Genomic DNA, 17072 nt, shown 5'->3' with positions numbered 1-17072 from the left:
TGTGCTGTTTGCCTTTTCAAAATGCCTGAATGCAGGTCTTTGTGCATTTAAATAAGTACACTCTGCAGCTATTTCTGAAGAGAACCCAAAGTGGAAATATATTTCCCAGAGTAAGGAATCCATAAAGAGACTGAATTATCTAATCCTTTTACAAGATGGGGAATTAAGCCATTCTTACAGTAATCTTTTATCTGCTGCTGGCTTCAAACCATTATCTCACAGGAGAAAAATTACAGTTTTTGTCAGTTCTTTCAGACTTAACACTCTTTCTTCCCCTGTGAACCATTTTTTCCAGGACTTGTGAAAGAGTTGTATGTGTGTGTGTGTGTGCATGTGTGTCTTTAAGAGCTATATTAAACTGTTATCCAGAGCCTCAAATTATGACCAACAAGCTTCCCTAAGCTCATGAGCTGCTGGTTTCCTCCCTATATTGTTCTCATCCAGAAGCAACTGCTATCGCTGATATACATCACAGTGTAGAACCAAACAGAAAGAATCTATAACCATCACAATAAAGAATTAGCTTGCAAGGCACACATCAAAGAGGGTGAGGGAAAAGGAGGGAAAACCTTGGGCTTTTTAAGTTATTGCAGCAGGGCTAAGTGTGTTTTGTCAGTGAAAAGAAAAAGAGTTCTACAAATGAAGGACAGGACGATATGGATGTCACCCTCTATTAACAGACAGTACAACAATTTTCAGGACTAGACAAACAGAAAGTAATCTTAATTTCATTTTCAAATATGCTCCTACTGCTTACACTACTGCAGATCAAGACTAGTACATTCAAAAGAACTAAAAAGTCCTCTAAGTTTACTTTCCTTAGGATTATTTAACAGCATTTTTAAAAATGTTTACAAGTTTACCAATCCTGTCATTCCAGTTCTATCTTTCACAAGCAGCCTGATGTTAAGAAAAAAAAAAGTCAATATAACTACAGCTGATCAATAGTTCTTAGAAAAGATGTGACGCATCATTAATTCACAGAATCTTACACTGTATTTTGCCTACAGAACCAAAACCAGATACTATTCCCTGTCAGTGAAGTTACAGTTACACTAGGGCTATCTTCGGGTTAACCCCTTGCACTAAATGCCACATTGACAAAAGCAGTTCTATCATAGGAACAATGCATTAGTATGTATGTACAAGATGTAATTTCCATGTAAATTTTATGCACTTACTATATGAGTTTCAAGTATACCAATCTGTTTTCACAAACGTGCAAACACTTATCTTTCTTCAGACAGAATTCTTCCATTTCCCTTGTACAGACTGACAGTTATGTATGTCAAAAACAAGTCTACCCTACACATGCAGCCTTTAAGGAAATAAAAGAGCTGTTAAATAAAAATCAGCTGTTAAATCAGTCATCTCTGAAAACACTATGTCATGCAAGGACACTGATATCCACTGTTCCTTTTAAAGAGATATATGCTTCATCTGAAAATAGTAGTTTCTTCACAGCTTACATAATTCTTGATAACAGACGGTATTTTAATTATCACAGTATTTGAGAACTTCAGGTAGGTTCGAAATTATTGCCTGGTGGATTTGCCCAGTGGGGAAAAAAAAAGAGGGAGGAAAAAAAGTCTGTTTCACCCAGGATTTCTGTCTGAGCACTTTATATAAATCTCCTGTCTTGTTCCTTTGTCACAGTAAGGATTTTGAAAATAGTGAGACCTTGGTCATTCTTTTAAAACACAAATTCATTCAGAGTTTGCCATGAAACTAATTAAGATTTGTGATTAAAAGTGATAATATCTTGTGCATTTTAGAGGTAAATCTTAGATCTAAGAACTCAAAAAAAACCACACATAATCATTTGAAATGAAACGGAAATTCTCAATTTTGCATATGGTAAGATGTTCAAAAGAGACACCAGCCAGTGAAAGAATAGGCAATGCTTACATAGAAGACAAATGAGTGTGTTACCCTGAAAATTTAGCACATTGACCCACTAACTCTTAAAATTCCATTTTTGCTGTTTGTCTCTGATTAACCACCAGGACCAGTAAAAACTTCTCCTAGGTTCTTTTGCTCTTTAGTGTTTTTCTATTTTGGCAGAAGAACAAATAAGATGGTATACCATGTGGTATATATACCAATATATATTGGTATACCATTCCAGAAAAGGAAAGATGAAGTGGCTTATTTTAGCTGTATTTAACGCTTTCAAAATCAAGCAGAGATAAAGAGGAGATGATTGTGTTTTTTGTTTGTTTTTTTTTTACACATCAAGCCTGAGGAAACTGATCACTGCCCAGATTCAACTCAGCAAAAAAGATAAACTCTTGTGACTAATTTTTTTTGACTATTTTTTCAGCATATTTTTTTTCATTTTTCACAATCTTTTTAGTTTTTCTATTTTTTTTCTAAGTAGCAAAAGGAAATATATGTTTTTCTCCATAATTCTCCAAAATCAAAGGAAATTTTGAAAAGTTATAAAGCACTATTAGACATAGTTTCATTCATTTATTTTAGAATCATAGAATATCCTAGTTGGAAGGGACCTACAAGGATCATCGAGTCCAACTCATGGGTCCTCAAAGGACTGCCCAGAAAAAAAAAAAAAAAAATTAGACCATGTGTCTGAGAGCATTTTCCAAAAGCTTCTTGAACTTTGGCAGGCTTAGTGCCATGACCACTGCCCTGGGGAGCCTGTTCCAGTGCCTGACCACCCTCTTAGTGAAGAACCTTTTCCTGATATCCAGTCTGATTTTTGACCCTTAAAAGGAAAAAGATGCAAATAAAACACTTAAACTGTTTGGAAAACATAGGACAAGGTCTTTGAAGCTAGCACAAACAATCATGAGGAAATTCATCTCTTTCAAACAGGAGGTCCAATAAAATTAAGGTTACAAAAAAGAAAATAAAGGGGAAACGATTGAAAAATGGTAACACAAGTCATCTGGAATGTTTTGCACTTCCTCTTCTTTAAGAATTGCCACTTAGAAACAGTACACAGACAGAAAGCCAACATGAAATGCAAGACAGGAAAGAAAAAATTATGTATACATAATCAAAAGTTTTGGTAACATTTGAAGACAAACTTCTTAGCAGTCCATGCATGAATTCCAATCAGAGAATTTTCCCCACAAAATGACATCTGTACCAAACACTTTAATTTGGAAACACTTTTTTTCCACTAAAAACTTTGAAGTCATTTGTTCTCAAATTTTAAGAATGTTAACAAAGGAGAATGTTTCTGCCAGAAAGACTGAGTCACTCAGCTGGCTTTACCTCTTAAGCAGGCATACAAAAACCACTTTTTATGCACATACGTGTACAAAACCACACTTATACCTGTATTACATTAAGGTATACAGAGCTATGCAATGGGTTATAAGGAGGATATGAGAGGTTACTCTTTCTGTCACATTTGTATATTGTTGATTAAATATAAATACAAATTGTATGACAAGATATCTTCATGTTTCCTATGTTTTTGTTTCATGACTATACAAAAATTAGCTGTTTCCTTTAAAGGTTTATTTTTCAAACGTGTTTGCACATAGAAGAAGAATAAAAACTTTTATAAAATTCCCAAGCAAAATTCAAATTCTAGGGGGTTGTTATATTTCTATGTAAAAGCCTGCACTCTAGACAAATTAACCCCCTAAAATTCAGCATGGAGAATAATGCTAGCAGGGAAAAAGGGGTCATAATGATCCAAAATCAAGAAGTCAATAAAAAAATGAAGCTTGTAAAATGGAACCTAGTGGGAAACATAATAGAATATTCAGTTGCAAATCGTTTGGACGCTCTGTACCTTCTGTTCTGAAAAAGTATTCTTCATATATTTACATAGACCTTTGGGAAGCAGCAAAGAAAGCTACGAAAAAAGAAGGAATCAAAACTGTGCCAGGTCTAAAGAGAAAATGAAATGTTTAGGTTTTCCAAATACACATTATCATATTACGTCATGATTTTGATATCAGAAATTACAATTTATTCTCCTCAAATCCCAATGTCTAGTTATGGGATCCACCTTTTCTAGGTTATTCTCCATAAAACATTAAATTAGGAAGTAAAGTCTATAAAGAAAAGGGGGGATTTAAAGACATCCTTTAAAGTCACACACACAGGGCTTTACTCCCAATTCTGTTAGAAGTAGATATTTCATACTTCCAGTAATCAAGTCCTATTCTATCTAATTCCATCACCTCTTGGTTTATGTTAACACTGCAGTTAAAGGGATGAGTCTAGTTATGTAAATGTATCTGAATCACCTTTAAAACAGCATCTGCATATGTTGTCAACTGTATAGTTTTGACACGACACATAGCAGCTAAGGAATTTTTGCATGAGCAGAAATCTTCCTTTCAGTGTAGGTATGGCTTTTATCATCTCACCAAGACACCAGGTAACGTTACATATTCTCAGGATAAGGGGAGAGCAGTCCATGGAGTTTTAATGTCTTTTAGTACTGCATGCATTTTCCAGTATTTCTTTTTTTTTTTTTTTTTTTTGGAGTGTAACACACCAAAATGGCTCAGCCTGGAAGAGAAGACCTTCCAGACACTGTGAGAAGACACTCACACTTGAACAGCAGTTCACTGAAAGGGCAGGAGAAGTATCTACACAGATAGAGAGCTGCCCAGAGAGGTTGTGGAGTCTCCTTCTCTGAAAATATTCAAAACCCGCCTAAATGCCATCCTGTGCAACATGCTCTAGGAGATCCTGCTTGGCAGGGGGGTTGGACTAGATGATCTTCAGATGTCCCTTCCAACCTTGGCTGTTCTGTGATTCTGTGGATTGATTGGTCTAATTTGGCAGAATATAAACCTGGATCACCTGGTAAAAAACACACCAGCAGCAAACTCTGCATCCTCCCTTTTTCCAGGATCTATTACATCTGTATGGGGTGTCAGAGGTTGCCCCTCTTCTTTATCTCACTTCATCAGACTCTATCCCAATGCTGCATGGTGCAGTACCCGTTCCGTGGTAGTTTCCCATCCTCAGCCATGGAATTAGTCTGTGGTTACATACCCAGACAAGATAAGAGAACTCATCCCATTTCAAAAGACAAGTCAGCCACCCCAATGGTTTCTGTGCAGGGAATACAGTGACAATGAGAGCAGACTAACCATAAACAATAAAAAGGAGATCTAATGCACAGCTGAAGTTGAAGAAGCTCAGTAGGCTTCCTCCCTTCCCTTGAGGAAGCCTTCCAAGAGCCCATCTTTCTAAATGCAGCCGTTTGTTAGTAGTTATGATCTTCCTCACAGAGGCATCTGCTTTCATTAATTTCTCTCTTTGTTGTCTGAAGTTTCAGTAGTGTTGTCTGTAGACAGTACATACAGTAACATGGCTTGTTTAACAGCAGTTTCTTCTCTAATTACAGTCATCAGTTTTTCTGCTTTTGCTAGTTAAATAAGATCCACTTGTCAAGTTCCAGACATTATTTTCTGCACAGCTCATTATCAAATTTTCCACCAAATGCTTCTTAAAGACCTCAGGTCTGATTAGTATTGTTATAGCTTTGTTATACTCAGATAACTCTGATGATCTTTAGGACAAGAGGTAATGTCCTCAAGTTGCACCAGGGAAGGTTGAGGTTGGATATTAGGAGAAATTTCTTCTCAGAAAGAGTGGTTAGGCATTAGACCAGGTTGCCCAGGGAGGTGGTGGAGTCACCGTTCCTGGGGGTGTTTAAGGAAAGGTTGGATATGATACACAGGAACATGGTTTAGTGGGTAATATTGGTGGTTGGGGGACAGTTGGACCAGATGATCTTGGACATCTTTTCCAAACTTAATGATTCTATGATTCTATAAAGCATCTCCATACACACTTACCGTGTAGCAATCTAAAATGTCTAACATTAACACCAGACAAATCCTTGACCAAACAATTTATTTCTGTTATTTGCTAGAGAGATATATCATGAGCAGGTCAGACAATTGTTGTATTCTCCAATTTTATTCTGCAATTTATGACAAATTTATGGAACTTAAATGGCTTTGGCAGATTCATTTTTTTCCCTAGCTGGTTCCTTCATTTCTCTTCTCTTTTCCTCCCTGCTTTCATGGTTCTCATGGCAGTATGTCATGAAGATGTGCTTAAAGTCCAACTCGGTATTTCAGAGCACCCACATGTGATTCTTTTAATTTTACATAGTACTATGTAGTTTATTTGATGACATCCCAAGTACACATGGAAGTTGTGGAGACCACACTGTAGAAAAACAAACTTAAAAAAAAATATTCCAAAAATCCTACTGATTAAAGAAAAGTTGACTGGCTTTTGTAAATAAGCAAACTAACTTGAAGATTTGTTGGGAGAGGAAACTAAATAAAAGGAGTTAGAGATACAGCTGATGAGTAGGGCAACAGTAAATGTGTTACAGACAAGGCAAACTGACATGAGACTTCTTGAATACTTTTTCCAAACTACGTTTTCAGAGAGGATCTGTAAATGGTAGCATGCATAGAGCATCTCATTTATCCTACATTATCAACACAAGTTACTAAACTTGAACTGTACTCCACATCCCAACGGTGACTGGTAGAAAAGCCATGCTACATTTTTAATGTATAGATTTATTTTGTTTGTACCAATATATACGATTTCTCTAATATGTTAAAAGGCCTTAGGACATTGTGCTTTCACTCTAGTTAATCTTAAATATATATTAACTAAATGTATTGCATCTCAAACCTACATTTGTATGCAACTAGTGCTCCTTCCCAACATTCTTGTTCAGAAGCCTTCAAGCTTGTGGCACAGTATGTTTTCTATAATCCCATTTCTTTTTTAATCACATGCAACCCCTTTTTTGTATTCTATTGATGTTAAGAAGAATGAATGCAGCCCTTGCGCTATTAAAAACAAAAAGCTTCTTACTTCCAGGAATGCATTGGCAAGGCTCCACAAGAACAAGATTTAACTTTTGAGCATGGCAGTGGGCATACAAGACTAATGGGTGGTCCTCCAAGAAAGAAAAAAAAAAAAAAAAAAAGCCCTTAAACTTCATTCAATTGGCCATAGTAAATTAATATCATCTTATGCCTGATCAAAGTCTTGCAAAACTCTCAATGTGCGCACCATAAGATGTGAGAAAATAGGGAAGTGCTGTCTGATTTTACAAATTGTCATTTACATCTTTGTTTAACACATAAGAGTTTTGCTTATGTTTGAGGGTATCCTATGACTCATCAGACAAACCTGGAATTCATTTCTTTTGCCTGTATGTGAGAAAGGATTCACAAAATCATGTTACAGAATAGGTCAGTCTATTCTCCACGTCAGTCCAACTAGTTGTGCTCCTAGATGAAGATGGAATTTTTATTATAAACACTTTGCTCAAATGATCTAAATCCAGATTAGTTGTACTAAAATTGTCTGCTAATTTTCCCAACTAAATAGCAGGAAGCAAACATTCCACACACAGTTATTTTTGTAGCCCCTTTTTTCTGTATCTACGAACCTTGTTTTGTTCTACCTTGTGAATGATGTCACCCTTTTACTTAGATGACTTAATATGCTGCTTAACGTTCTCTGTAGTCCAAGAGCAGCTATGGGAATAACATTGTTCTGCAGCTACTTTCCCATTTGAAAAACCTCTTAAAGCTGTTATCCATCTGCATTTTGCTCACCGTGTGTGAAACATCTATAGAGAAAACAGTACGCTCTCTGTTTCTTACAGCTATATTCCAGCCTACAAACCTATTTATACTCCAGGAGAATTAACCCCTCCTTTTATTTTTCCTTTTCTCAGAGTTTTTTTTTTTTTTGATTGTTTGCTTTAATCATAAGCTGAAAAAAAACATAACAAAACCTTGGTGTGATAGCTTGAAAGAAGCTTACATCTTTATCTCCCATATATCTGGGTGGAGAACTTTAGCTTTTGCTAAAATTACTAATGTGGACTGTGACAACTCTATCTATTATTTGAAGATGATCTGAAATTATCAGTATTCAAGTTTAGATATTAGTTTCTAAAAAACTTGATTTTAAAAAAAATCTATTTCTATTTCTGTCCACTCTCAGTCTCATTTCTTACGATTCTTGAAAAAGTTTTTACTTTTTTTTCTGAGAGACTTAAAGCTAGGGAGGATGTTTTGTCAAACACAGAGCCTCAGCTGCATTGCAAGTTTTCCCCACAATGTAAAATGTGTTTAATTTGCTTTGTAACAAATCAGATTTATAACTCTGCCTATAGCCACTCCCATTTGGCATTCTTTTTGAAGATCTTCCTCTGATACTGTGTTAAACACTGCATCAGAAAAAGTGTAGGTGAGTTCAAAGGGAAGAACTGTTACTGTGCAGAATAACAGCCTAGCGAAAGTCATAGAAAACCAGCTATGCAGGACATTTAATGCTAGCTTGAACTAAATGCTAGTTGTGACTCAGGGAATAAGGCTGTAGTGACAAAGAAACAGGAAACCAGAAGCTGCTAATATTTTCCTCCTTTTATTACATTCCACGATTTGGATCCTGATTTTCATGTATATTTGAGCAGTACAAAGAGAAGAGAGTTACACTGGAGCTAAATGAAGTCTGATGAGAAATATCTCAGCTTGAGGGAAACAGCTGGTTCAGTCTACTACACTTCTCACAAGTCACTGCACTCCCTTGTTTAGCCCATTTGTAGGAAGCTATAGATGCCATGAAAATGTTAAGACATATTGCTGCACTGTACTTTACTGCAGGTGCCTTCAGTAGACATGAAGAATTAGCCAAGCACTCCTCCCAGGCGTAATCTACTAACGTAATCTATTTAAGTACCAGGGAACTCCTTCAATCATCTGTCTAGATCCCTCTCAGAAGAGACCCACAGTGTCCAAAGAAGTGAGGAAACTTCTGGAGGATGTATAATAGAAGGTAATTTGCCTGCACAATAAAATCAGGGTGGAGCATTAAAAAAGAAAAAGAAAAGAAAGAGAAAAAGAAAAAAGAAAAAGAAAAAGAAAACAAGAAACAAGAAGGGAAAAGGGAAAAGGGAAAAGGGAAAGGAAACAACAGCAAGGTGACAGAGCTAGCATTATGCAAATGCAAAAATAAAATTAAACTTTTGTCTGAGCCAAGAAGAATGTTTCCTAACATCTGGAACTCTGACAATCAAATTTGAGGTAAAAAGTCATATTCTTCCTACAGACAGCCAAAATACCTGCAGTAAACATGATTTGGTAGTCTGATTTGACAAGTCCTATTATCTACAGAATCCCCGCCGGCATTAATAGGTCCATTCATCTCAAATCAGTTTACACAATGAAAAAAGGGGGTAAAATTAAGAGGAAAGACATCTGTTTAATTGTAGCTAGAAGTATGCATAGCAACAACTTATACTGACTTGTTTTACAATTGTATTAAAATGTGCCTAAAATCAAATCCAAACATTTTAATATACGTATAGTACAGCACATAAGTCTGCTTAGAGGACATGAGAAAATGAAAACATCATTTCCAAAACAAATATACTAACATGTTCTGTATTATGACCTTAAAATAAATACTAGGCTTTTACATAACAGTGGAGATAAATGCCAACACTGAGGGACCTCTACAGAGGTGACCCAAGTGCTCAGGCTCTGGTTTTATAACATGATATTTTCAATGGCTATATCACAGTGTAACAGCAAACTGAATTTCTCATGGAATAAACAGAAAAAAAATATATCTTTATGTTCCTGAAGCCATTTGCTTCAAGCAGTTCTCTCTGTGCACTACTACATCTGTTGTGAGAAAGCACTGGACAAATGCACTACGGAGGTACCAACAGGACAGAGCTAACTGTACTGACAGCTCTGTCTTGAAGATGGGAAAGGTGTTCTCAAAATGAGTAAGTAGTATGGAATGTTCCAAAAGAATCAATAGATTTCTTCATCTTGAAGAATAAATGCTAGTTTCCTCACAACTGAATACAACAGCAATACCTAATTCTCTCTTTAAATATCCAATGTTAATGATCCGATGGTCTATATTTTGATACTTCAGAAGTTTAAAGAATCTGCTGAACTGCAACAAGAGTGGAAAGAACCAGAGACAAGTAGGTATCATCTAGTTCCTCCCTAACTTCATTAAACAGGGTAGGGAGCGACATAAAGCTCTACAGATGACATAAAGCACTGCTTTGCATTCTCTCATAATGAAACTGAAGTAAGAAAAGGGACTTTTATGAGATCTTTTTCTTGCAACTCATATTTCAGACTGCAGAGTCATATAGTACAGCCAGTTAAAGGACAATAGCAATAGCCAGGTTGCTAGGTTTGGCTCAAGAGCTCAACCCTTTGTTCCCTGGTGTGCAGGATTGAGAGGATATATAGTATTTTTGACACCTGCTGTTAGGGGCTACTTTAGGGAATTTAAAATTTAATTAACCTTCATAGTAATCCATACAAGACTTTGTATAAGTTCCAAAAGACCACGTCGAAAACTTAACATTTCTGTTTTCCTTACCTTTCTACACGTTAATCCATGGACAACTGATGCCAGCGGAAAAAGGTGCCATACTTTCATGTATCTAGTTGTTTGGAAACATTTTATAACATAAGCAGTTTGTTTCTAGTGAATTGGGAAGAATCCCACTACTAGCGTGTTTGCTCTTTTCTTAAAGCATAAGGCCACACCACTAACAGCAAAACTCCCTGGTATTACAAGGCCATCTTGCCACTGCTGCTCTGGCAAACTGGGAAATGAACTCCTCTAAGGCTCCATGACAGTGCTAAAGAGATGCTACTGCTCCGGTGATTCAGCATGCCTGTAGTTGTGCTCCCAGACCATCAGAAAAGGTTTTGGAGCCCCTCTTTCTACATAAGTGCCTTTTAAAAGTAGTAATTTACAAGCAAAACAGTGGAAAAAAAAAAAGTAGAAACGTAGGGTGGCATATGGCCAAACTTTTGACTTAATTTCACCACAGGTTGCTTTTTATTTACAAGCAGCTAATCCCCTCTCAAACTACACAATGGAGCAGCCATTGGCAAAGGCAGGCAGATAAAATTGGCATGCCTCTGTATTGTTCTTGCTAATCTGAACCATTAACAGAAGGGTGAGAAGGCTAGTTTTGTCATTTAAACAGGCTTAAATCCTTTCACCAAATGAGCTTTTGTCTACATAGAAGAATGTATCTTGGAAATTTAAGGGGTTCTGTTAGTGTTGCATTCTCAAGTTGACTTGGCTACAGGAATACCAACCTGTTTATTTGGCCCCCATACTGTAAATGGGAGAATTATTTCCAGCTGTCAAAATCAAAAGGGGTTCAGCCTGATTAAATCATTTCTCAGAGGTGAAACAGGATGAGATTATAAAGTGCTAAGAAGCAGCTATTTGAAATCCTGGACTGCACCTGTGCAACTAAATCTCCATTTATACAGGTGCTTTCAAATTGGATTTGAACCTTTAAATTCCCTGATTCATCCCTTGAAAAACCACAGAAGCTCAAATAACTAATGAAATTCAGAGACAGAAAGGCTTAAAATAGTTTCAAGCTGTGAAGTAAGGCCTCAGACTATGTTCTTTGATTCATTGTTGATACGACATATCAAGCATAAATATAAGTTGCCCAACCCAGATGCCAGAGGTTATAGGGTAGCCAGTAGCTAAGTAATTTTTCTTTTTTCTTTTTCTTTTTTTTCTCTTTTTATTCCCCTTAGCACAGGAGAGGTCATCACCATCACAATACATATCTGAAAACCTGAGGAAAATAATTTATTGGTAGCATGATATGTTTTTGCTTTTTACCTGGCACATCTTGCACAGATATTCAACGTGACCTTTGCTTGAGGCTCAGCAGGATGAGCACTTCTAGTTTGATTGAATTTGCTCCCAGAAGACATCAGACTTGTTACTCCTTCCATTCTTAGATCATCAAGATCCTCTGCAACAAAACAGAATATGCTTAAATTTTGTAGCAATAAAGTTATTTATTCTGCACCTGCAGAATGTTTTTGGCAGGATCACTAAACAATAGAACTACTCAAAAATCAGGAAGAAATCACACACAGTTATTTGAATAATACTAGGAAAAAACACTTCAGAGTATTTTTATTTATATATGTATTAGCATCTTGTTGTATTGACAGGGGTTCGTTCAAAAATACTAGCATTTCCACTTCAGACTGCCTATTTTTTAATCTTTATTTTTCAAATTCATTTATAAAACAGACAACAAACACACTTGTCAGTTGCTTTGTCAAGAGATGCTGTCCAATACCTTCATTTGAAATGGGGATCCACATCCAAGAGAAAACTTCGTTTTTTTGAGTGTATGATTCTCTTCTGATTTTTTATTATTATTATTGTTATCTATTCACTTGGCAATGAAACAGTATTACTAAGATAAAAGTACTAAACTCCCCAAAATGGAAAATAGATACATATATCACACCAAAAGAGACCACAACGCACGTACTTATACCTACCATATTGCTGTAATATATCAGCAACGAATAATAATAACTAGATTTTATACTATTGTAAAATCACTCCTGCTTTGCAGGAAGACAGCTGAGGCTCTTGGAGAACTGTTTGCCCCAGATCATTCTGGAATTGTGTAGCTGAGTTAGAATGTAAATGAAGTCTCTTGGTTTACAGTCAGGACATTCTTAACATAATCTGTTTATTTTTTACTAACATATAAAATAGGCATATTATGTATACCTACTGTATCCGTAAAGCACCATTTAAAATTGTTTATAATTCAGTTAGGTTCTAGCTGAAAAGTAAACAAACAAAGCACTGACTAGCTGCTATTGAATGAGCACCAACCATTTCATGTACTGACTAATGTGCTATCATCTAATTAAAATCTTTCAGATAATGTATACATATACATTTTCATATATTTATGTCTACAAAAGAAACCAGATGTTAAAGGATCCAAGTGAAGCAGAAAGTGTGCAAAGGCAGACTTTAGATCCTGGAATCAGATGGGGAAATGTCATGGAGAATTTTAAAATCAGAAGCTATATTCAATTGGAATTTAAAATACACAAATAGTCATTATAGATACATAATGTGGTACCGGTATGGTCAGATTGGCAGGATAATGTCATGTTAACCATACTCTTTTGGGGATACATCCATTTCAGTAAACAATATCCATTGATCACGGTGATAAAAAGAAAGAACATCAAGACTAAACTTAATTTCTTTTCACTGAAGTGCTTGAACTAGATGTTCTTATCTGTGATGCTTCCACTGCTTAAGAAAGCTCTTCCCCTCCCAAAATTCCTTGTCTTGGAGATATAAATTGACAGTCCAACTGAATTTTCTGGCATCCATTTCCACAACTTTTCCTTTAAATTTTATCTAAAATTTTATATATAAACCCATTCAAAGGACTTGGAAAGCTATATGATACAGAATTATAAAATCAATCATCTACGAGTCATTTCAGAGAAGGCATTACATATTTGGAACATATTATGTATTAACATAAATAATGTTTAATTGTGTTTTAAAGATGTGTGAAAAGTTCCATATATTTTAACAGATGTAAACCACTGTACGGATTACAGTTTAAATGAAATTGAAGCATTTGCCTCATTTTTTTTCCCCCCTGAACAGATGTGATTTCCTTAAACAAGGTTTTCAACTGTTCTCTGCTTGATTAACTTTTGGCTTTCTGACGACTAAGACTGTTTCAATTGAGCAATGACATAGGCTGCCCTCTATCATACCTTTTATATTTGACTCTGTATATCAAAACCATTTCATTTTTACATTTTTAGGCAATTCTTAACATTTTTATCTCAAGAGAAAAGTAAGTGAAACTTCATGCAAGTAACTTCAATTTCAGATGTACCTACAGCTGTAGCTAACAGACAAGTTGGCAGATGATTATGTAGGACTGATATATTGTCACATGCTGTTAGCCCGATAGACGTAATCTGTATGCTAAAGTGCAGATTAAAAAAAATAAAAAGCACCAAAAACCTATTAATATTCCTATCAAAGAAGTATAATTCCATCCTCCAAATCCAAATAAAATCTGCATTCTTTGATTTAACTTTGATTACTGCACTTCTGCCTCAATATTGAATGTTTTCAGATTCTTCTGGATGCCTCTGATTTACAGGGTAGATATTGCTCTTTCTCACTAGAGTAACTGAGCTTCAAGAAGCTGCCTGTTTCCCAACAGCCATAAATTTGATGGGAATTTTTGAGCTGTGGGCTAGTTTACATGCCATCTGGCAATCTTCCTGACTGACCATATCCATTATAGTCCCTTAATGAAAATTAAAATAAAATAAAATAAAATAAAATAAAATAAAATAAAATAAAAATGCAATAATTTTAGTATTAAACAGTATATATATATATTATATTTATACATATATAAAGAACAAATTAAGCAATTTGGTTAAACAATTGGTGCATGTTTTGCAGAGGAATTCCTAAATAGGAATGTTTTAAAATGAATCCTAACACTGAATACAATAATGTATTTTAAGAATAATAAAAAAAAAAGGTTCAAATGTTTCTCTGTAATGATGGAAAGCATCAATCTTAGCAAAAAAAGGATTCCATTGAGAAGTCAATTCAGTTACAGCGCCTGGAACACTGAATCTTTTCTCTTTGTATTCTTTGCTAGACCAACTAGTGATGATATAGCTGAGCGGTTCAGTGATTTTATTGAGCAGCAGTGAGGTAATTCACTGAGAAAAAGAGATAAAAAAAAAAAGCCAAGTTGATGATTGCTTCTGTGACAGAGGACAGGAATACTGTGAAAACTCTCAAATCCTTAGGAAATTCTTTCCTACCATTGTACAGTGATAGGCTGGAAGTTTGAGTAAATGAAAAATAGAATAAGACTAAGTCTCAGTTGTGCTAATAAAAATGTATTATTTCAATGCAAGACTGTGCACTGTATTTCTTCCATTTAATGTTATTTCTATGCAATTCTCTGTATGAATACGGCATACGAAGGCCCAACATTGGTCCTATAGCATTTCATTAAATATGTCCTATATCGTAAAAAAAACAAAACAAAAAACTACAAAACAAACAAAAAATACTTTTTATTTTTTCCCTCAAATCAGTGATTCAACAAAATAAATTTACAGAGCTGCAATCTTCATGCATTGCCATAACAATACACAAAAATGCTTAAAAGTGAGATAAAGATTGCAAGTATAATAAAGCATAGCACTGAACCAGATGTTTTCTATATTAATAATAATGCTGCACTAAGCTAAATTCTTTGTGATTTTTTTATAGACAAGTTTCATCAACAAAGGGAAGGGGAAAAGGGTATCTATTTCAGCTAAACAAGAACATATCCCAGTAATCAGTTAACTATTTTTAAATAGGATGATGTTCGTAATTATTTATTTCCTTTCATTTTGGGGAGGAGGAGCTGGGGAGAAGAAAGAGGCAGTGATGCCAAGTATTCTAGAATCCATTCTAGATTGTTTAATGTCTTGAGATAAGGGGCTGTGCAATCCTCTTACAAGTTTCTACAAGATTCTCACACCTTTCATGTTAGGGCCAGAGCTGCTCTTGCGCAAAACCCTTGGTATAAGTTCAGTTGCACAGAAGGCTCACATAGTACAGTTCTGTGCTACACTGTTTGATATGATTCAGCCATTTTTGCCCCTTTCCTCCATCATTAAATGCCATAATTTCCCAAGAGTAATTTAAGAAGTATAAGGTGCAAAGCTGGAAAAAGTCCTGATTCATCTTTAGAGAGATAACGACTGCCAAAGGTTTTTCTGTTCAGTCTAATGCTTAGAAAGGCAATAAATGTTTTCATGTGAGAGGCAATATGATAATGAATCCTGATTTATGTTCCTGCAGGCCACCAGTCAATTCTGATGCACTGCTAAAATAATGGCTTTTTCTCTATAGCAATGAATTTCTCAAGGCAGTGTTCTTACTTCACGACAGACACTGATGTATTGCCCATAGATGGCATTGATTTGTCACAAATTGTTGGCTAAAGGACAGACTCTTAATATGCTCTGGTACTCTCATAAAAATAAATAAGTAAACATAAAATCTACTTCATGTAGTAGTTCTACACGTGTTCAAGGAACTTCTGCTGCTTTGCATATCACACTTGTATGTTTTGTATTATGATAACCAATCATCTCTGCTTTGGATAATTTTTCTTACCAATAGCAACAGAGCCCAGTAAAAATCCCACCTTAATTCCAAAAGAATTATTGGAACATGCAGGATTTAAGCTTCAAGACAGAGGAGAACCATTAATCTAGAAGGTGTGATGTGCCACTCCTGAAAGCTATGTTTAATCATTTACTTCAACCAAAGGAATAATGGAGTTATCTTCTGCAATACACTAGCTACAGGACATTTCACTTTGTTTCCTCTTACTAATCTATTCCTTTGAGGTTATGAAGCAGACAATGGTGTTTCTTCTAATGTCTTCCCATTAACACCTTCAAAACATCAGAATTTCACTCAGTCAGACCTTTGCCACAGTTGATGCAAACATCGTCCCAAATAGATCTGTCAAAAGACTTTCACTCCTACAAGCAATTTTAGGTTCCTGAACACAATTTTCTGAAGACATCTTACTTTATAAGTATCTGAAGTTGACAATAAATTCCCTAAATATTTGTGCTTCCACTGTTGAATGCATGCAAAATCAATTAAAATCTGATTCTGCTAAGACCCTGAATTTGCACGTCCACCTCAACCTGTATCATTTGCCAATTTACCAGAAATCTACCCCACAGTCAAAATCAACCAACCAACAACAAAATGGGTACTGTAGATAGCAACATTGTTTTCATATATCCTGAAAGAGAAAATGGATCAGTGGTTAGGGTTCTCACTTTTAATCAGCAAGAGAGAGAGAACTCTCTTCAGTTTCTCCATCTTCCTATTTTAAGCTGGGACTAGAATTAATATATGAGGTAGCCTTTTCTGATGAAGTTATCCTATTTTCATTAGAGCACACTTCAATATCTTAGACACATACAAAAAGAACTGGCCCACAGACTCAATCTCCTAGTTATCTTCCCTTTTTTCACTAGGAGGAACATTTGTTTATTACAGAAAACAAATTATTTGCAGGCAAGACTGTCAGAGCACTGCTTTAGGGGATGAGAGAGTTTCTAAGATGTAGCGTGTCTGAACTTCAGACCCTTGCTCCAAATCAGGCA

General features: G+C 35.6%; 1 protein-coding gene across 5 annotated transcripts in view; it reads right to left on the bottom strand.

The window, feature by feature from the left end:
* C2H8orf34 (chromosome 2 C8orf34 homolog) overlaps window positions 1-17072 on the bottom strand; it is a 171912-nt gene that overhangs the window by 43955 nt on the left and 110885 nt on the right. For all 5 annotated transcript variants that reach the window (XM_040545856.1, XM_040545855.1, XM_040545858.1 and 2 more), the window contains one exon: window positions 11683-11818. In XM_040545856.1, the coding sequence (XP_040401790.1) occupies window positions 11683-11818 (136 nt within the window). The remainder of the gene's footprint in view (window positions 1-11682; window positions 11819-17072) is intronic.

Source organism: Cygnus olor, chromosome 2 (assembly GCF_009769625.2).
Source record: "Cygnus olor isolate bCygOlo1 chromosome 2, bCygOlo1.pri.v2, whole genome shotgun sequence".
NCBI classification, from domain to species: domain Eukaryota; kingdom Metazoa; phylum Chordata; class Aves; order Anseriformes; family Anatidae; genus Cygnus; species Cygnus olor.
The sequence above is the reverse complement of the archived record's forward strand: the minus strand, read 5'-3'. Positions and strand labels throughout refer to the sequence as shown.